This window comes from Alexandromys fortis, unplaced genomic scaffold, assembly GCF_014885135.2.
Source record: "Alexandromys fortis isolate MF-2015 unplaced genomic scaffold, M_Fortis_MF-2015_v1.1 scaffold_16, whole genome shotgun sequence".
NCBI lineage: Eukaryota > Metazoa > Chordata > Mammalia > Rodentia > Cricetidae > Alexandromys > Alexandromys fortis.
In genome coordinates, this window is record NW_026067893.1 from 15,540,219 (window position 1) to 15,564,703 (window position 24,485).

A 24,485-nucleotide genomic window follows, 5' to 3' on the forward strand; every position below is an offset into this window, starting at 1 on the left:
AGAAAAGTGAGAAGGGGAGGTTGGGGGGAACTTGGGGAAATGGGATGATTGGGATAAAGGAAGGTTGGATAGGGGAGCAGGGAAGCACTTAATTAAGGGAGCCATCTTAGGGTTGGCAAGAGACTTGGACCTAGAGGGGCTCCCAGGTGCCCAGGGCGATGTCCCCAGTTAGTTCCTGGGGCAGCTGAGGATATGACCCTATCCTATAGCCATACTGATGAATATCTTGCATATCACCATAGAACCTTCATCTGGCGATGGATGGAGATAGAGACAGAGACCCACACTGGAGCACCGGACTGAGCTCCCAAGGTCCCAATGAGGAGCAGAAGGAGGGAGAATATGAGCAAAGAAGTCAGGACCACAAGGGGTGCACCCACCCACGGAGACAGTGGGGCTGATCTATTGGGAGCTCACCAAGGCCAGCTGGACTGTGACTGAAAAAGCATGGGATAAAACTGGACTCTCTGAATATGGCGGACAATGAGGGCTGATGAGAAGCCAAGGACAATGGCACGGAGTTTTGATTCTACTTCATGTTCTGGCTTTGTGGGAGCCTAGCCAGTTTGGATGTTCACCTTCCTAGACCAGGATGGAGGGGGGGGAGGACTTTGGACTTTCCACAGGGCAGGGAACCTTGACTGCTCTTCAGACTGGAGAGGGAGGGGGAAAGGAGTGGGGGGAGGGGGAGAAGAGTGGGAGGAGGGGAGGAGGGAGAGGGAAAAGGGAGACGGGGAGGGAAATGGGAGGCGGGGAGAAGGCAGAAAATTTTTTTTCTTTTCAATAGAAAAATGATTTCTAAAAAAAAAGAAACATGGGTTAATTTAAAATGTAAGAGTTAGCTAGTAATAAGTCTGAGCTATTGGCTGAGCATTTATAATTAATATTAAGATTCTGTGTCAGTTATTTGGAAACTTGTGGGCGGGAAAGAAGTGTCCACCTACACCATCTGGGTGTTTAACCATCTTACTAAGACACTGAGGCCAATGAAGATAAAGAAGGTAAAAGGATAGCCAATGTTTTGGCCCTTACCCCAGGTCACCCAGTTCCCAGGAGGTGATAAGACACTTCTGAAAGGATACTTCAAGTAAGTCACCCATCTTCTTGGTCAGAGACACTGTAGAGTCTCTGGTGTGTATTCTGCAGAGGACAATCATTGATGCCCTCAGAACTTCCAAGGCAAAGCCACTCAGACAGTACAACCCTGATGCATCCCAACAGATGATGTAATTGACAGAAGAAAAACTAGAGGAGCCATAAGGTTCCTTCCAAGACCCTAGAAAGCCTCAATTGGCCTTAACAATGTAAAGAAAATAGGATGGGGGGGGGGCTGGAGAGATGGCTCAGTGGTTAAGAGCACTGGCTGCTCTTCCAGAGGTCCTGAGTTCAATTCCCAGCAACCACATGGTAGCTCACAACCATCTGCAATGAGATCTGGTGCCCTCTTCTGGCATGTAGGCATACATGGGGGCAGAATGTTGTATACATAAGAAATAATAAGAAGAAAGAAAGAAAGAAAGAAAGAAAGAAAGAAAGAAAGAAAGAAAGAAAGAAAGAAAGAAAACAGGATGGGGGTATGTGCTTACAGAGGCCTACCCTTCTATAATTGCTGTGGGTGGGCTTTTTTTTTTCTTTTTTTGTCACAGAGTTTCTCTGTGTAGCCCTGGCTGTTCTTGAACTTGCTCTGTAGACCAGGCTAACCTCAAAATCACAGGGATGGGATCTACCTGCCTCTGCCTCCTGAGTACTGGGATTAAAGGTGGGCATGGGTGGGGCACTTTTAAGGCCATGTCCCTCCCAAAGTTGCTATTGGCAGTTAATGGTTATTGGGCAGCACTTTCTTTGCTGGAGTAGGCCAGTGTTACTGAAAATGACCCCTCACTCATGCTCATATAAGCAGCCCTAATTTGTTTGTGTTTTAACAAATAAAGCTTGTCTGAAGATCGGAGTGCAGAGCTAAACCACTAGAGGCCAGGCAGTGGTGGCTCACACCTTTAACCCCAGGACTCAGGAATCACAGGCAGAGGGATCTCTGTTAATTCAAGGCCATCCTGGGCTAAGTGAGATTGAATCTGTCTAGAAAAGAAACACATCACACCAAGGTGATCCCTGCGTGTAGCACGATTAATAAAAATCCAGAGACAGAAACAGGTGTTCAACCTGAAGGTCAGAAAAGCAAAACAGTCTGTCACTGGCTCTTACCTCTACCTCAGTCTGAAATGGCGATTCTGCCTTTAGGAATCTCAGAATGAGACTGTGAGTGAGAGCTGTCTCCTCCCTTTTTATATTCATCTCTAGGTCTGGAATTAAAGGTGTGCACCACTACCTCCAGTTTCTATGACAAACTAGTGTGGCTACTGGGATTAAAGGTATGTGCCACCACTGTCTAGTCTGTAAGATTGATCATTGTGGATGCTTTGCTCTCTGAATTCAGACAAATGAGGGGCTGGAGAGATGGCTCAGTGGTTAAGAGCATTGCCTGCTCTTCCAAAGGTCCTGAGTTCAATTCCCAGCAACCACATGGTGGCTCACAACCATCTGTAATAAGGTCTGGTGCCCTCTTCTGGCCTGCAGGCATACACACAGAATATTGCATACATAACAAATAAATATTTAAAAAAATAAAATACAAATGAATAGCTGGGCGGTGGTGGCGCACGCCTTTAATCCCAGCACTTGGGAGGGAGAGGCAGGCAGATCTCTGTGAGTTCGAGACCAGCCTGGTCTACAAGAGCTAGTTCCAGGACAGGCTCTAAAACCACAGAGAAACCCTGTCTCAAAAAAAAAAAAAATACAAATGAATATCACTATATACACCTTTAATCCCAGCACTGGGACAGTGGAGACAGGAGTGATATGGCTGGGTGGAGAGAGGAATATAAGGCGGGAGGAGACAGGAGCGCAGGACAGCCTGAGGTTTGGTGGAGGATGCAGTCTGAGGACAGGATCGCCCCTTTGGTCTGAGCATTGGCAGAGCTAAAAGATCTCTCTAGTGGCTGGCTACTTCTCTCACCTCTCAGCTTTCACCCCCTAATCTCTAACTCTGGGTTATTATTAAGAACAATTAGAATTCGTGCTATACCTAATTAAACACATCAGGACACGGACACACACATACCCACAAAAACACAAAATCAGAAGGAAGACTGGTTTGAAAGAATAAGGTAATAGAGTCGGTGGGTAACAAGATAGGGTAATAAGGGGTAAGTGTTATTAACATTCATTGTATACATTTATAAAATAGCATAACGAGATACATTATGCATAAATTAACTTATGCTGATTAAAAAAGAAAACAGAGGACTAGCAAAATGGCTCAGCAGATAAAGGCACTTGCTGCCAAGGCAGAGGACCTGAATTCCTTCTCTGGGACCCAAATGGTGGGAGGGTGGGATAGATTCCTGCAAGTTGTTCATATGCCATGACATTTACATTCAGACACACACACACACACACACACACATTGTTAGTGCAATCAAAAATAAGTAAAGAGAAGATACAAAAGAAAGATATTAAAAGAGAAAGAAAGAACAAAGATTAATTTTTGGCCACCTACATAGGCATAAGATTTATCTCTGGAGAAAGCAATTGGTAATAACACCAAACAAAGAACTAAATTTGTTTTGTTTCGTTTTTTTTTTTGTTGTTGTTTTCTGAGACAAAGTTTTCTCTCTACATTGCCCTGGAGTCCTTGGAACTCACTCTGTAGACCAGGCTGGCTTTGAACTCTCAGAGATCCACCTGCCTTTGCCTCCTGAGTCCTGGGATTAAAAGACAAGCTTCCACACCTGGACTAAGATACCTTTTTAAGAAGAGACAAGGGACTGATTCATTCTCTACATCCTCCCCCTTTAACAGCAAAGTATGCCGGGTGGGACATCATTGTCACACCAGCCAGGTGCATTTGAAGGACTTTCATGATTCCCTAACGATATTTTCCTATGCCTGAAGCCCGAGGAGGATTTAACCTCTAATCAGTAAACTCCTTCATTACTGGCTTCTAGCCCCTGCCAGTCGCTTTGTAACATGCCAATGACTTTTTAAAAAACACCTAATAGGGACCTTCTTGCTATATGGGAAGCAATTATTACTTTACATTAACTGGTCTTTAACTCCTGCATGTTGCTATCCCCAGTTTCTGCTAGTGCCCAGTGGTTTGCGGTCCTGAATCTTGAAGGTGTCGCTTTTCATATTTCCATCACACCTGAATCACTGAAGGGAAATTGTTCCCAAGTGCCTTTCTTGGCAGTGAGAGCAGAAGGCTTCTGAGAACGTAAAACTGCCTTACTCAAGGCTCCGGCTTTAGGATTGCCACAGCACAGCCACATAGACCTTGTACACTGTGTGTGGCCGAGGGCCAGGAAGATGTACTAGGATGGCAGCCAGCTCCCCTTTCTTAGTAGAAGAAACCCCTTTTGGTGAACAATTTTGGAGCTGGGTCTCTGGGTTCCCACACTGGAAAGGGTTACATGTCCATTTATAATCCAAACAGTGATTTATCTCTCTTCCAAAAAGGACTTTATGTTTTACTTTATGCGTGTGAGTGTTTGCCTGCATGTATGTACATGCATACAATGCCTGCAGAGGCCTGAACGTTCCAGATCCTCTGGAACTAGAGCTACAGACACTCAGGAGCTGCTGTGTGGGTGCTCAAAGCCCAGCGCAAGTCCTCTGCAATAGCTTCGTGAGTGCTTTTGGCCACTGAGTCATCTCTCCAGCCTCTGTCTCCTCTGCTTACAGTCAGTACACCTTTATATGATACTGTGGCAGTCTAACTCATGTTTCTGGGTTCCTTTGATCATTCTCTGAGGCCTGAAAGAAAGTACCCCAAATACTCTACGATCTATTTCGGCTAGAACTGGCTAGATCCACTCGCTTCCCGTCTCCTAAAGGGTTTTAGAAGATCAAATCCTGAATGGGGAGTCTTAGGTAGCTAGTTAGATATTTGTGGGCTTGGAGATCACTGGAGATGGACATGCTCCCACCCCCAGCTCATAATCAGCACCTAGCAAAACCATGGACTGAACTTGCAGGACTCACTAGTGGTTAGAGAATGGGGTCTAGTACCTCTGGTGCTGGGTAGAGACATGACCTTCTGAGCTGTTCAGAAGGTCAGTAATAGACAGCAATATAAATGTTATAATTATCTAGTCAGACGCTTTCTTATAAAGAACAAAAGCATATCACAGCCCCTTCCTGTGAGAGTCCATCCCAATGGGTCAGTCAGAAAAAATCTGTAGAAAAACTGCCTCTTCAGAGACCTTTGAAATAGTATAAAGCCTACCTAAATGTAGCTTGGTATAAAAGTCCCCTTGATCGCCCCACTCCATCCTTGAGAGTGAACCATTTTACTCTGCAGTAAATTCTACCAGTCTTCTATGCTCTCCCTGTCTCAATTTGATTTCTTTTGGCAGAGATCATAAGGATCGGAGAGCCGAGGAGAGTCCAGATGGAGCCAATAGCATTATAGTAACAACCTCACGTGGAAAGGGACAGTTGCAGTGACGGATTTCCCTGGTTGATTCTTCTTTTTTTAAATAAGGACAAGAAGCTGGAAATGGGGCTAGAGAGATGGCTCACACGTTCAGAGCACTGGCTGCTCTTCCAGAAGTCCTGACTTTAATTTTCAGCAGCCACATGGTGGCTTACAATGTTATCTGTAATGAGATCTGGTGTCCTTTCCTGGCAGGTAGGCATACGCGCAGATAGAACACTGTGTACAAAATGAATGAATAAATCTTAAAACAAAAATAAAGAAACTGGAAACAGTGGGTTGAGGTGTCAGCCTCTGTCTGTGCTTGAGACCTTGCCAGTGCCTAATCAGAGGCAACAGGAGAGCAGCGAGAGATTGCATCTCTGTACTCAGGATGAGGCAAGAGCACAAGACAGGGAGAATTAAGAGATGTGGGAAAGAAACGAAGCCCAAGAGTCTGGTGGAAATCTCCAGTCTGCTAAGATTTTGAGACAACTAAGAAAATTCCCTGTGAAGAATCTCCTCTTTGTTGTCATATTTTTTCTTTTCTTTCTTTTTTGTTCAGATCGAGTTTCAGGGAGCCTCAAGGCCACTGTATGTTGAAAGGTGGCCCTGAGCTCCTGCTCCTCTTGCTCCCACCTTCAGGTGCTGGGCCAGCATGCCCAGCAGCAGTATTATTTTCCTCGGACAGATATTTCGAAGGAGAATGTTGAAATAGCAGTCAGCCACGTCGGACAGAACTCAAGAACTTTATGTAGTCACACTCCTGCCCAGTTACAAATCCATAAATTTCTGAGAATCTCACAGCCAAGACTGTGACATTTGTTTACAGTGAAAAGATGTCTTAATTCCCTTGTGACCTAATACAGTCAGGGCTCCTTTCTTTAACCCTTTGACTCAACTTTGGTTGTTGTTTTAATCTCACCTACGGGCAACTGACCAATGCTCCTCAGAAAGTTCTCTGTGATCTCATTTAGAAAAAGAAAAATCAAAGTTCCATAAAAATTCTTTGAATTCCTCCTATAAGTGAAGCCCTCACTCATGTCAGAGATGTACTGTTATCTCCTTTCTCTCTCCTTCTCTCTCTCTCTCTTTTCCCTCTCTCTCTCTTTCTCTCCCTCAAGCCAAATCCATATTAAAACCTTTTATTTTTTTTAAGAGTCTCACTATGTGGTTCACTATAGAATTCACTGTGTAGAGTAGGCTGGCCTCAAACTCACAGAGATCGGCCTGCTTCCATGTCCCCAGGTGTTGGGATTAAAGATGTGTCCTGTCACTTCCAGCATTAAAACCTTTTCTTAATAAACCCCAACCCATCTAGGTGTGGTAGCACACACCCTTGACGCTGGCTCTTGAGAGGCAGAGGTGGATCTGTGTGAGTTGGAAGCTCTCCTAGTTGAACACAGAGAGATCCTGTCTTAAAATAAATTAAAATAAAATCAAAATAAACTTCAACCCTGCTTCATACCAACTCATCCTGAAATTCTTTCATGCCACAAAGTCAAGCATTCTGGCTTCCCCTGCGTGGAAGTGGCAATGTGGATCTGCTGACAAGAATAGTGTACAACTGAAATCAAGTGTCCAGTCACGGTGGCACTGTACTTACTCCCAGCATTCAGGAGTAAGTACAAGAGGATCAGGAGTCCAAGCCAACCTTAGCGTTTGGATTATTTCCTTCTAGAAGTTTCTTTTTAATCTTTTCAGATCACAGTTGACATCATACAGTTGAAATGAGGCGTTGGTAGGAGGGATGTGTAACACACTGCCTACATGTGAACTGCAGCTTTGAGCATCTTCACTGGTCCTGGGTGCTAGACAAGTTCTCCGTGTTGCATGCGTGCAGTTACCTCTAAGATATATCCATTACTCAGGCAGGGTGGAAGCACTGGCTAAGGGTATCAAGGAGATCCCAGAACTAAATCACAGGCTGGCCGGTTGGCATGGTCTGAGCACTGAAGCGCAGCAACTAAAATTAACTCTACTGTAGGCAGAAGATGCAGGGGGTGGGGGGTTGGGGGGGGACACAGACCACAGCCAGGCCTGCTGGCCTGGGGAAAAATACTGCTGCAGTGACAGGATACTGGTGTAGGAGGTCCTTCTCTCTATGTGTTGCTTTCATTGGTTAATGAATAAAGAAACTGCCTTGGCCTAGTTGATAGGGCAGAACTTAGGTAGGCGGGAAAGACAGAACTGAATGCTGGGAGGAAGAGAGGAGGAGGAGGGAAGAAACACCATGGAGCCGCCAGAATCAGACACGCTGAATCTTTGCTGGTAAGCCACTGCCACTTGGCCATACATAGATTAGTAGAAATGGGCTAAATCAAGATATGAGAGTTAGCCAATAAGAGGCTAGCGATAATAGGCCAAGCAGTGATTAATACAATTTCTGTGTGGTTCTTTCAGGGCTAAGCTAGCTGGGTGGCCAGGATGAACAAGCGGGCCCTCTCCCTACAACAGGAGACTGTAGAAAGTATGACAAGAGCAAATTCCAAGGTGTCTCCTCCTTTAGGTCTTAGCTCTGAGACATCCAAGATTCAATGTAAAAGGACTCCCTTATTTCTAAGGAATGAATTTTCCACCGTCCAGCTGCTCTCTTACATATCTAATTAGCAGACACTGGAACTTGCAAATACCAGAACAAGTGGCCTATTACAGCCCAGGACCTGGATTCATTTGTAGTCCTGGGGAAAACAAAGACTCAAATTAGGTCAGCCAGGGTACCTTCTGGCACTCACGAGTTTCTGAAAAGTTGTCTAACCAAAGTGTTTTCACCTCTTTTCAAAGATCCTTTCTAAGGCTGCAGAGATGGCTCAGTGGGGAAAATGCCTGCTACTGTAAAAGCATGAGGACCCGCATTCTAATCCACAGAACCCACATAAGAAGCCAGCAACTGAGTGTCTGCAATGCCAGCAGTCCTCCAGGAAGGGGAGAGGGGAGACGGGAGATTCCCAGAAGCGTGCAGGCCAGCTAGCCTGGTGTGCAAAGCAGAAAAACAACAGACTCTATCTCAACCAACCCAAAACAAGGTAGGAGGTAAGGACCGTCCCCTGAGTGCTCTGTGATGTGCAGCACGGATTCTAATTGTTTCTAATAATAACAACTCGGTGTCAGCTATCAGGGGCAGAAGCTGAAGGATCAGAGAGGCAGAGCGGTCAGCCACTAGAGAGCTCCTACCTCTCTACCAATGCTCAGACCAAAGGAGCAAACCTGTCTCTGCGAATCCTCAGGCAAATTGCTGTCTTTACAAAACCCCTAGGACTGCATCCTCAGACTGAATCCCCAGACTGCATCTGAGCTCCTGTCTCCACCTCCCTAGTGCTAGGATTAAAGGTGTGTGACTTCCAAGTACTGGGATGAAAGGTGTGAGCCACCCGCTACCACTGCCTGGCTTTGTTTCTCTCTGACACTGGATCAATTTAGTGTAGCCCAGGGTGGCTTTGAACCTGTCTGCCTCTGCCTCCCAAGTGCTGGGATTAAAGGTGTGTGCCACCACTGCCTGGTCTCTATGGCTACCTGGTGACTTAGCTCTGCACTCTGATCTTCAGGCAAGTTTTATTGTTGGATTACAAAAAAATTATCACTACAGTGATATGTGTATGCCAATGCTCACATACAGGACACACGTATATACACATATGCACATACATGCATGCACATGTATACAAAGCTGCTAAGTTGAAGAACTGATTCTTCAAGATAAGTCTTTTTTCCACTCAGCGGATGAGTTCAAACAGGCTTCTGAATTACCTTGTAGGCTCAACTGTTTGTGCCTTTGTAAAATAAAATTCTGTATATTTTATAAAATTTTTCCCTCTTTCTTCTTCTTCTTCTTCTTCTTCTTCTTCTTCTTCTTCTTCTTCTTCTTCTTCTTCTTCTTCTTCTTCTTCTCCTCCTCCTCCTCCTCCTCCTCCTCCTTCCTTCCTTCCTTCCTTCCTTCCTTCCTTCCTTCCTTCCTTCCTTTCTTTCTTTCTTTCTTTCTTTCTTTCTTTCTTTCTTCCTTTCTTTTTCTGAGACAGGGTTTCTCTACGTAGTCCTGGATGTCCAAGAACTCACTCCATAAGCCAGGCTTGCCTCGAGCTAAGAGATCATCACCTTTGCCTCCTGAGTGCTGGGATTACAGGTGTATGCCACCATGGCCTGACNAACTAGGATTATATCACGGTTGCCTAGGAGCTCAGAGCCCCTTTCCTAGGGCTCACAGGAATAATCTCATATTTGTGCTCTCTTTACTCGCATTTTAGCTTCTGAACCAATTCCCTCAAGGGAATATTGCAGAAACTCAGATCAAGTCCCTCCACATGTATATGACATATGTATAAATCCCATGCTACTGAAAGTTTTTGGGGCTCTAAGCACCTCATGCCCATGTGATGCAGGGCAATGCTATCAGACTCTCTGGACCCTACAACGGCATTGCCCTGCAGCGTCGCGTGCCACAGCATCTGGCACAGGATTCCTGCCCGAGAAAGGCCCGAGGAGCTCTGATTGGCACTCACCTCATTGAAGTCGCCCACTCTGGGGATGTGGTTCTTCCTGGTCTTTCCCATGACCGCTCCTGAGTTGGAGATCACCACAGCTGTGTTCCACAGAACTCCCCCGTGATCGCGATCTCGTTCCAAAATCGGAGACACCACCACCATATTGTGCTTCTTTGCCAGCTGGGGGAATTGAAAACCATGAAGTTCCTCTTTCAGGTGAATTATTACTTCTTTTTTTAAAACTGGAGAGGAATTTAGCGATGTTCCTAAATAGTTAGACTTGGTTTTTGGCTACTACTTAAAGCAGTGTTTTTAAAAAAGTACTAAATGTCAGCGTTGTCTTGATACCTAGAGCTGGTTATTAAGAATAATCAATAACAAGGCTGGAGAGATGGCTCAGTGGTTAAGAGCATTGCCTGCTCTTCCAAAGGTCCTGAGTTCAATTCCCGGCAACCACATGGTGGCTCACAACCATCTGTAATGGGATCTGGTGCCCTCTTCTGGCCTGCAGACATCCATGTAGACAGAATATTGTATACATAATAAATAAATAAATATAAAAAAAAAAGATCGACAGTAACTCCCCAAATCAACCTTGGGTCTCTATACTCATACACACATACCCGCAGTTATAGTGCCCCCCTCCACATGTGCCTATGAGCATGTAGACGTGCGTTCACACACATGCACAGCACAAACAAACATGCAAAAGGAGAAAGAATAAAAAGATGGAGGATCAAGTTGGCAGATCCTCGTTCACGTCTTCAGATGGTGGAAGATGGCAGAGCTTTAGCAGAGGGCCAAGTCCCTCCAAGAGTTCTCAACTCCTTCACACCAGAGATTTGTCTTAGTCTGGGCCTGCGTGCACTCATGGGGATCCAAGCATGGACTCTTACCTCTTCTTGCAGCAAGTGTCCTGGCATGCTGGCTCTTGGATGCTGAGGAAATCTTCCACGGACTGAAAATGGTGGAGTCTGGGACAGCAGGACAGGGTAGGCTCCTGCTGGTACTCAATCGTTCCCTGTACAGCCAACTCCCAAATAGCAACACAGAAAAAGAAGTTAGGTGTTGCCCCAAAACCTTCCCTGTGCCTTTTACACAGGATGGCTGTCCGGGTTCCCCCTTGCTGTATGTGTCTGCTCCCAAAGCTGCAGATTTAAAGGCTTTGCTGACTGAATGATCGGTCCTATTTCCTCACAGATCTTTTATCTGCTGCCAATAAGGGGTAAGGTGAGCAGAGCTGGCTGGCCTAAGCGTAACCCCAGGCTAAGGTGAGGGTGGGAGAGGCCAGGAACCAGGGTACAGTCAGATGACAGCTAAGCCAGAGTGATGGGATGCCTTAGATGCCAACATCCCAATGACCCCCACCCCTGCTCTTGGTCCAAGCTTGCTAATGGTGTTTTGTCTACTCTGGCTTTGTCATTCGTCAGAGAGAATTTGGTACCACCTCAATTCACTGCTGCCATTGGTTAAGCACAATCTGCTGGTCCCTCTTGTGTCATCCCTTGTTCTTCCTCCCTCCTGGCCTCCACCCACAACCTTGTGACTTCAGGAGCACATGGGTATTCCTCTCTAGAAGAGGGGGAGCTCATAGTCCAACAGTGAGGGTTGGGTCCAGGTGGAAGGAGACTCCACACTCACCACAAGCCCTGGAGCAGATACACAAGACAGAACAGGAAAGCAAGGTGCTGCCCTTCACCTGGGATTCCACCCCAGCCTGTGGGAAGGGGAACCTAGTCTCCAGCTCCAGGCCAGGAGCCAAAGGTGTGGGTGGAACCTTACCTTTCCCCTTAGCTACTGCTGTGCAGAAGTTGCATACCAGTGGCCCAAACAGCTCTTGACTGCCTACCGACACCAGTACTAGGAACTCTGACGACATCTTTAGACAAACACACAGATCCGTGTGTCTCCATATGAACTGGTAGAGCCGAGTTAGCCCAGAAATGTATTTCCCAAAGTTCTGGAAGCTGCCAGTCTAGCGCAGAGCACCAGAAGACATACAGTGATATTCACAAGCAGGATACAATCTTTAAAAATTTTAGATGTATTAATTTTATTTTATGTGTATGAGTGTTTTGCCTGCATATATGCATGTGCACCATATGTGAGCTTGGTGAGGAGGTCAGGATCATCACATCCCCTGAAACTGGAGTTACTGATGGTTGTGAGCAACCATGTGGGTGCTGGGAACTAAACTCTGGTCCTTTGCAAGAGCAAAACCTGCTTTAAATCGCTGAGCCATTTTTCTAAGCCAACAGGACACAGTCTTATGTGTTTATGTGATCTCAATAGCTTAACCCAGTTTTATAAAAGGAAAAAGGTAAAAGAATCACCAGGCTGAGCTCCTAGTTTTGGAACTTGCTGAGATACCAGCTTACCCTTGGGCAAGTTACTCTGTGTGTTCAATTTCATCATCTGTGTGATGGGAATGTTACTTTGTTTTGCAAATTTTCTCTGACCATTTACTAGATCAGTACAGAGCTAGAGTTACAGTGAGCAGCAATTGTTACTATTGTACTTACATTGTAGACCTCTTGACTTAAATCTTCAGATTATTCCGTGATTTTACCTGGAATGTCTTCTTTAGATCTAATCCCCTTTCTGCTTAGCATAATCTAAGTCATGTTACCAGTTCCAGCTCCTCTGCTGTTGCTTTATTTTGATTCCTGAGAAGATATTATCTAACCCGAGCCCAGGATGGCCAGTCTTGAAGCACAGCCTTCCCAAGTCAGCCTCTCCAGTGTCAGGATGAGAGGTGTGCATTGACTTCACACCCAACTTTCTCACCAATCTCCGCACTTGATCTTAGCCACAGGGTAGAGGCACAGTAACGTCTACTGATTTCTAAAGACACTCCACAACTTCCCACCTGTCCAAGTCACTGTTCTACTGCTGTGAAGAGACACCATGGCCACAGCAACTCTTATTTAAAAAAAGAGATCATTTCATTGGGACTGGCTTATGGTTCATAGGTTTAGCCCATTGGCATCATGGCAGGAAGCATGGTAGCACACAGGCAAACATGATACTGGAGAGTAGCTGAGAGTTGTACGTCTGGGTCCGCAGGCAGGAAGGAGAGAGAGAGAGAGAGAGAGAGAGAGAGAGAGAGAGGGAGAGAGAGAGAGAGAGAGAGAGAGAGAGAGAGAGAGAGAGAGAGAGAGAGAGAGAGACCATTGTGTCTGGTTTGGATTTTTGAAACCCCAAAACCCATTTCCAGTGATACCAGTGATACACGTCCTCCAACAAGGCAATACCTACTCCAAGAAGACTACATGCCCTAAACCTTTCAAATAGAGCCACTTCCTATGAGCCTACAGGGGCCATTTTTATTCAAACCACCACACTAATATCTTCTACTCTATTCGTTCCATAAAAATATTACTCATGATCCTGCAGATTTTACTCATAGGTATATACTCAACAGAAATGAAAACAAATATACACCTGTGTATGCACGCACATGTGCGTGCACACGCATGCACACACACACACACACGTGTCAATGAATTTTATAGCATCCAAAATGGAAGCAACACAAGTCTTAATCCACTGAATAAAGGATAATCATAAGTACTATGTCCACAAAAATGAAGTATTATTTGCCATAAAAAATGGAACATACGCTAAAACATAAATGAGATTTGAAAGCCAAATGGTTAGGGAAAGAAGTCAGGTACAAAGAACCACCTAGTGCATAACTGTGTTTATAGAAAATGTTCAGAAAGGACACTTTGTAGAGACAGAAAGTAGATTAGAAGTTGCCAGAAACTTAGAAGGAGGTTAGAGATGGTACTGGCTATAGGGTAATGGCCAAGGGGAGCAGGGTTTCTTTGAGGGTGTGGGAATTAATCTATGAATAAGCTAAACATCACTGAATCATTTTATTGAAACAGGTGAATTCTATGTATAGAGATTATTTCCCTAATAAACAAACACAGAAAGTCCTTCCAGCTACTGTTGGTGTAGCAACGGCAAGGCTGAGATGATCAGTTTGCCTATACAAACAAGCACACTGTGCACATTGTTATGCAAGCAGCCTCACGGATCTCCCCAACCACGTGGAGTCAGAAGTCAGAGCTGCAGAGACTGCCCTCATTACCCGGGACCTCGGAGTAGAGAGCAGTGTAGGGAAGGAGGGATGGAAGCCAGCGCTGCTCCTGGCCCAGGTCAGTCCTAGCTAGTTCTCTGGGTGAGAAGAGACATGAGACATGGACCCCTGGGACTGAAAGCTTTTCCCTATCCAGTGATCGAGGCTAGGAAAGACAGCTGACGACCAGGAAAGATGAGTAAGTGTTTTGTACCCTGTTGTGTCCAGAAAGAGTGCAGCCATTGGAATAGAATTGCTAATACGTTCTTTAAATGAACTTTAGTCATTCAGGTGTGCGCGTGTGTGTTTTGCAGGAAAGTGGGGGATGAGAATGAGGATTCGAAAGTCACAGAATCCAGCTGTGTGTGTGTGTGGCTAGGGTGGGGGGTGTCAGAGGACAACATTCCGAAATTGGTTCTCTCTACCACGTGAGTCCTAGGGATCAGATTGAGGTCACTTGGATTAGCAGCAAATGTCTTTGCCCTCTGAATCCTCTTGCCAGCCCTTATCAAGTACATAGAACTTCTGTAGGACAGAGAGAGAGAGATGGCTCAGCAGTTAAGAGCACTGGCTGTTCTTCCAGAGGTCCTGACTTCAGTCCCCAGCAACCGCATGGTGTCTCACAACCATCTGTAATGAGATCTGGTGTCTTCTTCTGGCATAACACTGTATACATAATAAGTAAAAATAAGTAAATCTTTATTTAAAAAATTACCAGGCAATAGTGGTGCATGCCTTTAATCCCAGCACTTGGGAGGCAGAGGCTGGCAGATCTCTGTGAATCTGAGGCCGACCTGGTCTACAGAGCAAGTTCCAGACAGGCTCCAAAGCTCCAGGAAAGCACTGTCTCAACCTCCGCGCCCCTGCCCAAAGACCTACTTCTACTAAAGAGCTCCAGTTCTTCATGTTGGCCCACACAGTTAAAAAAAACAAAAACAAGGGGCTGGAGAGATGGCTCAGCAGTTAAAAACACTAGTTGCTCTTCCAGATGTCCGGATTCAATTCCCAGGATCCGTGGCTTACAACCATCTGTAACGGGAGCTGATGTTCTCTGCTGGCATGCAGGCATACATGCGGAGCCCTCATACGTAAAAGATAAATAAATAAATTTTGGTTTTTGTTTTTTGAGACAGGATTTCTCTGTATAGCTTTGGAGTCTGTCCTGGAACTCGTTCTGTAGATCAGTCTGGCTTTCAACTCACAGAAGTCTGCTTGCTTCTGCCTCCTGAGTTCTAGGATTAAAGGCGTGCACCACCATCGCCTGGCTATAAATAAATAGTATTTTAAAACAAAAACAGTATAAGAGCTTTCCATTCTGAATATCTCTCCTCCCCCTCCACCCCAGTCACTTTGAATCAGGTGCCTGCTGTCCTCTGCAGGAGGTCCGTTAATCATTCAAGAAGTCTTCCTAAAAGCCAGCTACACTTAACCTTTTTGAAGTAAGAGTAAGAGACAAAGGTATTTTATTATCTGCTTCCTTCCTCAGATCCCTACAAAGGCTCCAGTCATTCTCCCAAACCAACAGCCATCTTGGATCTCAGGAAGAGCAGAGATGCCTTTAGAGACTGCCCCCTCCCCCCAGCAGAAATAGTCACCTCTTGGGAACTGGGGACAGGGACTTATCCATGACTACCTTTCAGAACTAGAACTGACGTACTGATAAACTGAACCATAGTTTAATCAAGGCTTTGTAAGTATATTCCTTCTTCTTCCCCCATCTCAATCCTTCCTGTATTTTTAGCTAATGCCAACTCCAGTACCTCTAAGATGGGCTGAAATTCTCAAATTCTGTCGTTCCAAACTGGCCCCTTAGATTAAAATAACTTCTCATCTTTTTCACCACTGTGTTTGTTTTCTTGGGGTGAATGGCCAAAGCTGATGTTCTACAACCCAGAGTTGGGATTCTGGCTTAAGACTGCTGTAACAAAATAAGAAGAGGCTTTCTAGCCCGTGAGCCTATAGACCAGACACTGTGACTAAGCATGGGATGTCCAGGGATCCCAGCCACAGGGGTAAGAACGGGCCTCCCAGGAACTTGCCACAGGCCCCTCCATGTCAGCTGATGGGTTTAGCGCAGGATGTCATCAACTATGGGAGAAAGGCGTAGGCCAGACTAGAGAGGGAGAAACAAGAAGACATTCTGGGTGACAGAGTACTGTGAAATCCCAAGTGGCCACTGATGTTAGGTGTGGGAAGGAATAGGTGATGTGGTTCGGAGCCCAGCAGAAGAAAAGACATTAAATGATGCCACACTGACTAATACCCTTGCGGCATAGCTGCTCTCAGGTCCAGGCTAAAAGCCCTATGGTGAAGTCAGTGAACTTGTCCCTGAGTTAGGAGACATTTGTCTGTCCACACGGTGCACAGAGTCATCCACAATCTCCCTCTCCCCTCTCTCCTCTCTCCTTCTCTCCCCACTTCTTCCCTGTCTGCTACAGAACTGAGGTGTGGTGGTGGCAGCAGCAAGGTAGGTGTGGGGACTGGGGAGTGGTTTCTGCCAGACTGTTTGTGAGCCAGAGGCAGTTGACTGGGACAGCTAGTGCCTTGGGAGCAGGGCGTGTGGTCAAGGGCTGACAGCCTGCACAGCTCAGACCAGGGACTGCGGTCTCAGGATAGGGTCAAGGGTGGCCTGACCTCCCCTATCTTTCCAGGCTCCAGGCCACTTCCTTCCTCCCATGCGGTTCTTAAGGGACTTTCTCCAGCTTGCAGAGCCTGTGCTTTGTAGAGGCTTTCCATGTGGATGGGCACTGACAACTGGGTAACACAGGCCCTGGACCTCCAGTGACCTCCTGCCATTGGTTTGCCACAGTGGCCACATAACCCAGAAGGAGGTATTGGATGTTCTTAGAGTCCTGAAGCAGTACTCCCCTTTCCTCCCTTAGAGAAAACAAACAAACAAACAAACAAAAAAAAAACAGAATCCAGCCACTGCTGTCCCTTAGGGGCCCAATCTTGCCCTTCTACAACCCACCTCGTGCTTTCTCTCCACACACTCACTCCACCGCTGTCCCCACCTTCCCTCACTCTACAGTAACCTTGCTTGTCTGATGTAATCCTTGCTTTGCACTGAGTCAGGACTGAGAAGCCCACAGAGAGCAGCTGGCCCTGACCTGATCTAATCTAAACGAATGTTCCTCCTTCTACTTTTGTGTGTGCTCCCACGTGAATTTCCCAGCTGGGAGTTTTCTACTTCTCCATCCAATACCCCTGCACCAAGGCAACCACCTGCCTGTGGATTGAATGTTGACTGAAACTTCCCTGGGCCTAAAAGAAAGTCAATGTTCTCTCTTCTCCAAGCAGGGCAACTAAGTCAAGTTCACTGTCACCCAGGAGCTCACGGGTTCCAGTTGTTTCTTTGCTATTGTGCTTTTTGTTTGTCTGCTTGCTTGCTTGCTTGCTTGCTTGAGACAGGGTCTCATGTATCCCTGGCTAGATTTGAACTCTCTTATGTAGCCGAGGCTAGTCTTGAACTTCCAATCCTCTCGTTTCCACCTCCTAAGTGCTGATATTACAGGCATGGGGCACCACACCCAGCTTGAGCACACAGTTTCTAAGACAAAGGGGCCCAAACCCAAAAGCAAACTATACATGCCAGTTGGTGATGGCACAGAATACAACCACAGTGTATCAAATGGGGAAAGGAGAGAGGTGCCTTCTCGGTAGAGGAACCCTTAGAATCAGGCAGGACAAGGGAATGGGCTTGAGGTAGCATGAGGGGGCTGCATTTTAAAGTGTCTTCTTCTGTGCACTGTGCCAGGAGGGCTGAGAATCTGCTCCTAGTTATATACACACTAGTTGTTTTGCAAGCATTGGAAAAGCTCCTGGCATTAGGAACGCCATGGTGAGAAGGCACCAGAATTTACCGTCCACTAGATACATGTAAGGACTTTGCATATTTTGCCTGGTCCATGGTTCTTTCCAACTAGAAAACAGAATTGCTAACCAGAAAGTTTGCATATTCATCAGCTCTTGCTTCTCTTGGTTCCACCACCCACTTCTATCCCATGGACCCACTTCAGGCTACAGATCGCTGGAAACTGTGGCCCTGACCTCTACGCAAGAGACACTTTGAAAGTCCACGTAGGTTTACTACGTTCTCTGACCCTGTTTGCCTTCTTATCCTACTCAAGGGAGGAAAGGGGAACACACCCACCCCTGCTATCAGCTATCACCTTTGGCAGAGGCCGTGCCCAGGTGATTGGAACCCTGGTGCATTTCCAGGCTTCCCGGCTTTGTTGCTTGGGTGCCAGGGCCTGGGAAATCCCCTTTCAGAGTTCAGGATTATTCGACTCTGGATTTGCAATTTCATCTGCCCAGATGTGGTCTCAGGGTTCTGGTTCTCCATGTCCCCCCTTTAGCTGAGGACCAGCAGCGGGAGAGGATCTAAGCCGAGATTCACACTCAGTGGGACTCTCAAGGCCAGCACAGAGCTTCTACCCTCAAGAGTGAGCTTGTGACCTTAACTGTGGTCATCCGAGGACAAGCCAGGCACACAGCATTCTCAACCCCCATCATTCTGTTTACAAATGTTTGTCTTCTACAGACCAGTGCCAGCATCCACTTAATTGATATTCGGTAGCTACCAGATCCTCTGGGCCACCTGGAAAAGCTGTGACTGCCCTGTCATCTACTTGGCCTTGCTTAGGTGTCCTAGTTAGAGTTTCTGTTGCTGTGAAGAAACACCATGAGCAAAATTACTTGGAAGGAAACGGGTTCAATTGCCTTACACTTCCACATCATAGTCCATCACTGAAGGAAAACCAAAGCAAGAACTCAAGCAGCGCAGGAACCTGGAAGTAGGAATTGACGCAGAGGCCATGGAGGAGTGCTGCCTACTGGCTTTCTCTTTCTGGCTTGCTCAGCCTGCTTCCTTATAGAGCTTAGGATCACCAGTTCAGGGATGACCCAACTAACTACAGACTGGGACCTCCCCCATCAATCACTAATTGAGAAAACGCCCTATAGGTTTGCCTACAGCCAGATCTTATGGAGGCATTTTCTCAATTGGGGATCCCATCTCTCAGATGACTCTAGCTGGTGTCAAGTTGATATAAAATTAGTCATCACACCGGGGTAGTGACCTCATCGCTGACTCTGGTACCATGGTAGAGTGACCCATGAAACTGGGTGTCCAGAAAGGGTCTAGGACCTGATGTTGGCCAATCAGGCTCCTGCCAGGGCAGGCTGGTGCCTGGGCCCGAAGCTAACAGGCATTTACAGTTAAGGACCTGTAAGCAGTGAGTCAAAAGTAGAGGTGGGAAGAAGTAGGGCTGACTTGGTGAGTGTGTCTGGATGTTCAGAAGAACAGCAAGAGCCCAGTTCAGGGAGACTGGGAGGAATTTCTGCCATAGTCGCGGTGTAGGGGAGTGAGGGAGAGGCTGACAGAAGGCAGTGAGGTTTGACTTGTCCTCCCAGAGGTGGGCAGGCATGGCACTTGGTAGACACTTCCAAAAACTGAGGCTGCCCCTTCTCTGAAGTATGGGGGCCATAAGGAGAAGATAGATATCTCAGAACTTCAACGACAGGGAGAGACACTGACCAAGATTCCTTACCCAGGGTCACATTCTCCTTGATGGCTCTTAACCCAGAGCAGGGTCCCCTTGAGCCCAATCCCGGGGGAAGCAGCACTCAGCAGATGGTCTATTTCTTCTTAAGGATTTATTTTTATTGTGTGTGCATGAGTGCTTTGCCTGTGTGTGTATATCTGTGTACCGTGCGCACACCTGGTGCCCTCAGAGGTCAAAGGAGGGCATTGGAACTGGAATTGCAGATGGCTGTGAGCCACCATGTGGGTGCTGCTTCCTGGGTCTGGAAGAGCAGCCAGAGCCCTTCAGCATTGAACCCAGCGGTACCCCCCCCCCCCCATCTGTTGTGGTTCCCTGAAGTTTCTAGCAACCATCTTCACACCACAGCCATTCACTCACCCTCCTTCCCTCTGACTCCCTCCCTCAGAAACAGACCAGAGCACAGGCACTGACACATTACACCCCTCTCGACCCTGGTGACCCCCCCGCCCCCGGTCGTTTTCTCACAGGGGTTTCCCCCCCATTAAAAACTGTGCCCACTAGTCTGCTTCTCTGAGGAACTAGCTCCTCATAGATGTCTAGGAAGCTTCTGGAATGACCAAACCCTGGGGATTAAGACATTGTTGGATCCAGAAAGGTGCTCTCAGTTCCCCCATAAGAAAAGAGGAGGAAACAGGAAGGAGCAGTGGAGAGGGAAGGTGCCTTCCACACTGGTCTGTCTGCTTCTTTCAGGAGGGCCTTCATTTGTACTGAGGTAGGAAACGCCCATCCTGCTGCCACCTGGTGGCCACAGCAAACACAGCACTTTTGTAGCTACTTTTTTTTTTTTTTTCATTTGCCGAGACAGAATTTCTCTGTGTAGCCCTGGCTGTCCTGAACTCACTCTGTAGACAAGGATGGCCTCAAATTCACAAAGATCCATCTGCTTCTGCCTCCTGAGTGCTGGGGTAAAGGGGATGCACCACCACCACCTGGCTTTTTTATTTATTTATTTTTTGAGACAGGGTTTCTCTGTGGCTTTGGAGCCTGTCCCGGAACTAGCTCTGTAGACCAGGCTGGTCTCGAACTCACAGAGATCCGCCTGCCTCTGCCTCCCAAGTGCTGGGATTAAAGGCATGCGCCACCATCGCCCGGCTGTGGCTTTTTTTTTTTCATTTTAAAACAACCTTTTCTCATTTTACATACCAATCTCAGTTCCATTTCCTCCCATCCTCTCACTCCCCACACCTTCACCCCATCCATCTCCCGCATCCATCCACTCCTCAGAGAGGGTAAGACTTCCCATGGGGAGTCAACAAAGTCTAGCACAGCACTTTGAGGGGACCAAGGCCCTCCTTGCTATATCCACACTGAGCAAGGTCTCCCTCCAGAGAGAATGAGCTTCAGAAAGTCAGTGCAAACACTAGAGATAAGTCCTGGTCCCACTGCCAGGCCCCACAGTCTGCCCCAGCCACACAACTGTCACCCACATTCAGAGGGCTTAGTTTGATCCTATGCAGCAACCCCCACCCCGCCCTGCTGTTAGTCGGAGTCAGTGAGCTCCCACTAGCTCAGGTCAGATGTTTCAGTGGGTGTCCCCAGTGTGGTCTTGACTTCTTTGCTCAAATTATTGCTCCTCCCTCTCTTCAACTGGACTCTGGGAGCTCAGCCCGGGACTTAGCTGTAGATCTCTGCATCTGCTTCCATCAGTTGCTGGATGAAGGTCCTATGATGGCAATTAAGGCAGACATCAATGTGATTACCGGGGAAGACCTGTTTGGGCCCCCTCTCGCTATTGCTTAGGGTCTTAGCTGGGTCATCCTTGTGGATTCCTGGGAATTTCCCTAGTGCTGAGTTTTTTGCTAGCCTCATAAGCACTCCCTCAATCGGCTTTTAAAAATGTAATATTTTTATTTTATGTTCATTAGTGTTTTGCCATGGGTGTTGGGTCCCCCAGAACTGGAATTACAGACAATTGTGAACTGCCATGTGGGGGCTGGGAATTGAACCCAGAGCTGGAGAGATGGCTGAGTAGTTAGATAGTTCGTGCTAACAAAGCAGTAGCTAGAGTTGACTGAGCTCATACGCTGCAATGTGCTTGGCCTCTGGGTGGCAGATACATGGTAGCCATGCTTTCTCTCCATCTCTGCTAATGTCACCTGCCTAGAAAGCTCATTTCAAATGCCACCTCTCTCCAGTTTCCCTTTGGGACTGTCCCACTCCCTGGTCAACTCACCCTGCTTCCTCAGAACCCCTGGGAGCTGGTGTCCCTCTCTACGCGGCTCTTCTCGCTCTCGGCACACACTTCACCATATGCCTTCCCAGCTAGTCAGAGTCTGGGGAACCTGGGAAGCTCTGAGGAAGTTTTCCAGGGTTGCTGTGGTGAGAAACAGGAACATGCTGATGACAAATCCCACTCCACACTAGGATAGCACCAGAATGATTCTCATGCCACTGGACCAGTGGGATCAGCTCACGAAGGGGATTAACGGGCTTTCTGAGCACGTGTGCTTTTGGTTTGATGGCCACATGGCCTGCCATTAGTCCAGTCAGGAACCCTCTCTCATTCAACAACTTTCAAATCCTTCCAGGCCATGGGCACCACCCTAGTTCCCCGGTGCTAATTGCTAGGATAGGGCTATGTGGACACAGCCAGTTCTCCATGTTGTTTAGAGACAGTGTCAACATGGTACTGGCTGAAAGTGTCCACTTGGCCACGAACTGCCTGAGTGGACTGCACAGAGATGGATGCGGTGGGAAGACGTGAAGTCTGGCCTGTGCTTTAAGTACACAGTTAAGAACGCCTCCATTTGGTTTTTTAGGCCCTCCAGGTCCAAGAGGCTATTGTCTTCAACACTCTGCAGACAGTAAACTAACCTCAACAGCTTCTTGCTCAGAGACATACAGGGGTGAGTTAGTGAGCCAGCATTAGATTTTGTTCACATTCAAGAACCTGAAGTCAAGAGGCAGCCTGAGCCTGAACCAGGCAGCCTGAGCCTGAACCAGGCAGCCTGAGCCTGAAGCTTCCCCAGTCTACACTGTTTGCTCTTTTGAACAAGGCAAGTCGGAAACCCAGGAGGCTTGAGAACTTGGAGAAATAGCAAACAGAAACACCATGAAATTTCTATTTGATTTGTGACTTCCTGAGGAAGTTTAAACAGCAGAGGAATGAGGATACCTTCTGAGATTTCTCAGCCTGTGCTGCACAGCCTGCCCCACAGGGTGGTGTGATCTCATCCACGCGCAAGCACTCAGTACTGAGCAGGGAAAAACGATTGGATGGGCTCCAGGTAGGTGCCTAGGAAAAAGCAGTCAACTGTGGTCTGGAACTCTCAGAATGGGGAGACCTGTCACAGGAGGAATATCCTCAAGTCCACTCAGACCCCTGCTGATCACAGGTCACCTCCAGATTTCAGAATTGCCCAAGGGAATGGGAAACCAGCTCACGTTCAGTCCATTCAGACCCCTGCTGATCACAGGCCACCTCCAGATTTCAGAACTTCCCAAGGGAATGGGAAACCAGCTCATGTTCCTCTCTCTGCTTCTCAGGGACCACACTGTTGCCATCCCATTCCTGACCCCATCCCAGGGTCTAATTTTACAAGTCTGGAGTCCTTGTGCAACTGTTCAAAAGGCTCTTAGCTGAGAGCCAGTGGAGCCCTCCCTACTCCCTCAGCTGATCCAATGCAAGTTGCTCAACCCTGGCCCAGCTCCTTAACCTTTCCTCCAAGAAAAGCAGGCACCTCAATGCTTCACACTGGCTGGTACAGTGGAGAGATGGACACGTGTCCTTCTGGGTCACAGCCCTTAGATGCAAGCCGTGGAAGGAGTCACCTCTTTCCAGTGTTGGGGTCTTGGGCAGGAAATTCATGTGATAGGTTCAGAGGTATGACAGTTTTCTTCTCTGTCTTAGACGCAGTTTAACCATGAGGTGGCGCCTACACCAGGTCAAGGTATCTCCCTGGGAATACTCAGGGCTGGAGATCCGCAGACCTCTTTGCTTTCTAAACTTGAAGGTGGGCTTCAAGCCAGTGTGACTAAAGTAACCGTAGGCAAAAGTCCATGGTTAGTAGAATCCCCTGCAGCCAAGGGACTGGAGACTAACCTGATGGAGCCTGTAGATAACTACCAATACTACAGCGCCAGCACTGCCCTAGACCAAAGCTCTTGCTTATAGGGAAATCTGGGCAAGTGAGCAAAGGCTGGAGCCGGGCACAAGCATGCGATCAGAGGCCCATGCCAAGTCTCTATCCAGAAAGCCAAGGAAGAGGGAGTGCAGACCAAGCTCGGTAGCTCTCATCCTCTCGCCACGCTTCCACTCACTGTTCTAAGCCTAATGCCGAGGAACATCCTAGGAAAAGGTGACCTTCTTCTAAAGGCTCCAAGTCACCTCACCCTTGCCCTAGGCTCTGTGAAATGTCCTCTCTACCAGCCCATAGCCTGTCTACCTAAAGTGAGCCCTACATTCTCAAGAAGTACATCTCAACGGGTGTTTGACACCAATAAGCCATGAAGTCAAATTTCAGCAAAGCGAAACCAGCCTGGAACTCTGCAATACGGTCCCTGTCCCCATCACCAGCAGAGCTCTTTTGCCCTTTGAAATCTGGCAGAGTGCTTCCCTTTGCCTCTGGTTTCCACTGGGCTCTAATGCTGTAGCGGGGAGATACCTTCTCCAGCCACTAAGCCGACAGCTCCTGGAGGCACACCGGGGGCCCGGAGAGGTCCTTGACTGAGCTGGTATGGAGGAACACCTCTCACCCTGCCCATCCTCGGCCTTGGTCTTCACCCTAATCCCTGTTAGTCCTTTCAGGAGTTTGTCTTTAGTGAATGTCAGTTCAGGCCCACCATAGAGTTCTGCAGCCTTCCCTTTCCCTAGCTCCCACACGGCCCTTTGCTCATCCCAACAGTGGGAAGTGTGGACATCCCATTTCCGGCTCCATCCC

General features: G+C 47.4%; 2 protein-coding genes across 3 annotated transcripts in view; one reads left to right on the forward strand and one right to left on the reverse strand.

Moving 5' to 3' along the window:
• The window catches only part of LOC126503782 (acyl-CoA desaturase 3), a 51,670-nt gene extending 40,561 nt beyond the window's left edge, over nt 1–11,109 (reverse strand). Inside the window, exon 1 of one of the 2 annotated variants that reach the window (XM_050145712.1) lies at nt 10,848–11,109. In XM_050145712.1, coding sequence (XP_050001669.1) covers nt 10,848–10,874 — 27 coding nt within the window. In that variant the 5' untranslated portion in view covers nt 10,875–11,109. The remainder of the gene's footprint in view (nt 1–10,847) is intronic. The other variant, XM_050145706.1, reaches the window with a different exon arrangement.
• Nucleotides 11,110–14,062: 2,953 nt separating this feature from the next.
• Pkd2l1 (polycystin 2 like 1, transient receptor potential cation channel) overlaps nt 14,063–24,485 on the forward strand; it is a 45,523-nt gene continuing 35,100 nt past the window's right edge. The window contains exons 1-2 of the mRNA XM_050144254.1: nt 14,063–14,237; nt 15,525–15,728. The gene's annotated coding sequence lies outside the window, so the exon portion shown is untranslated. The remainder of the gene's footprint in view (nt 14,238–15,524; nt 15,729–24,485) is intronic.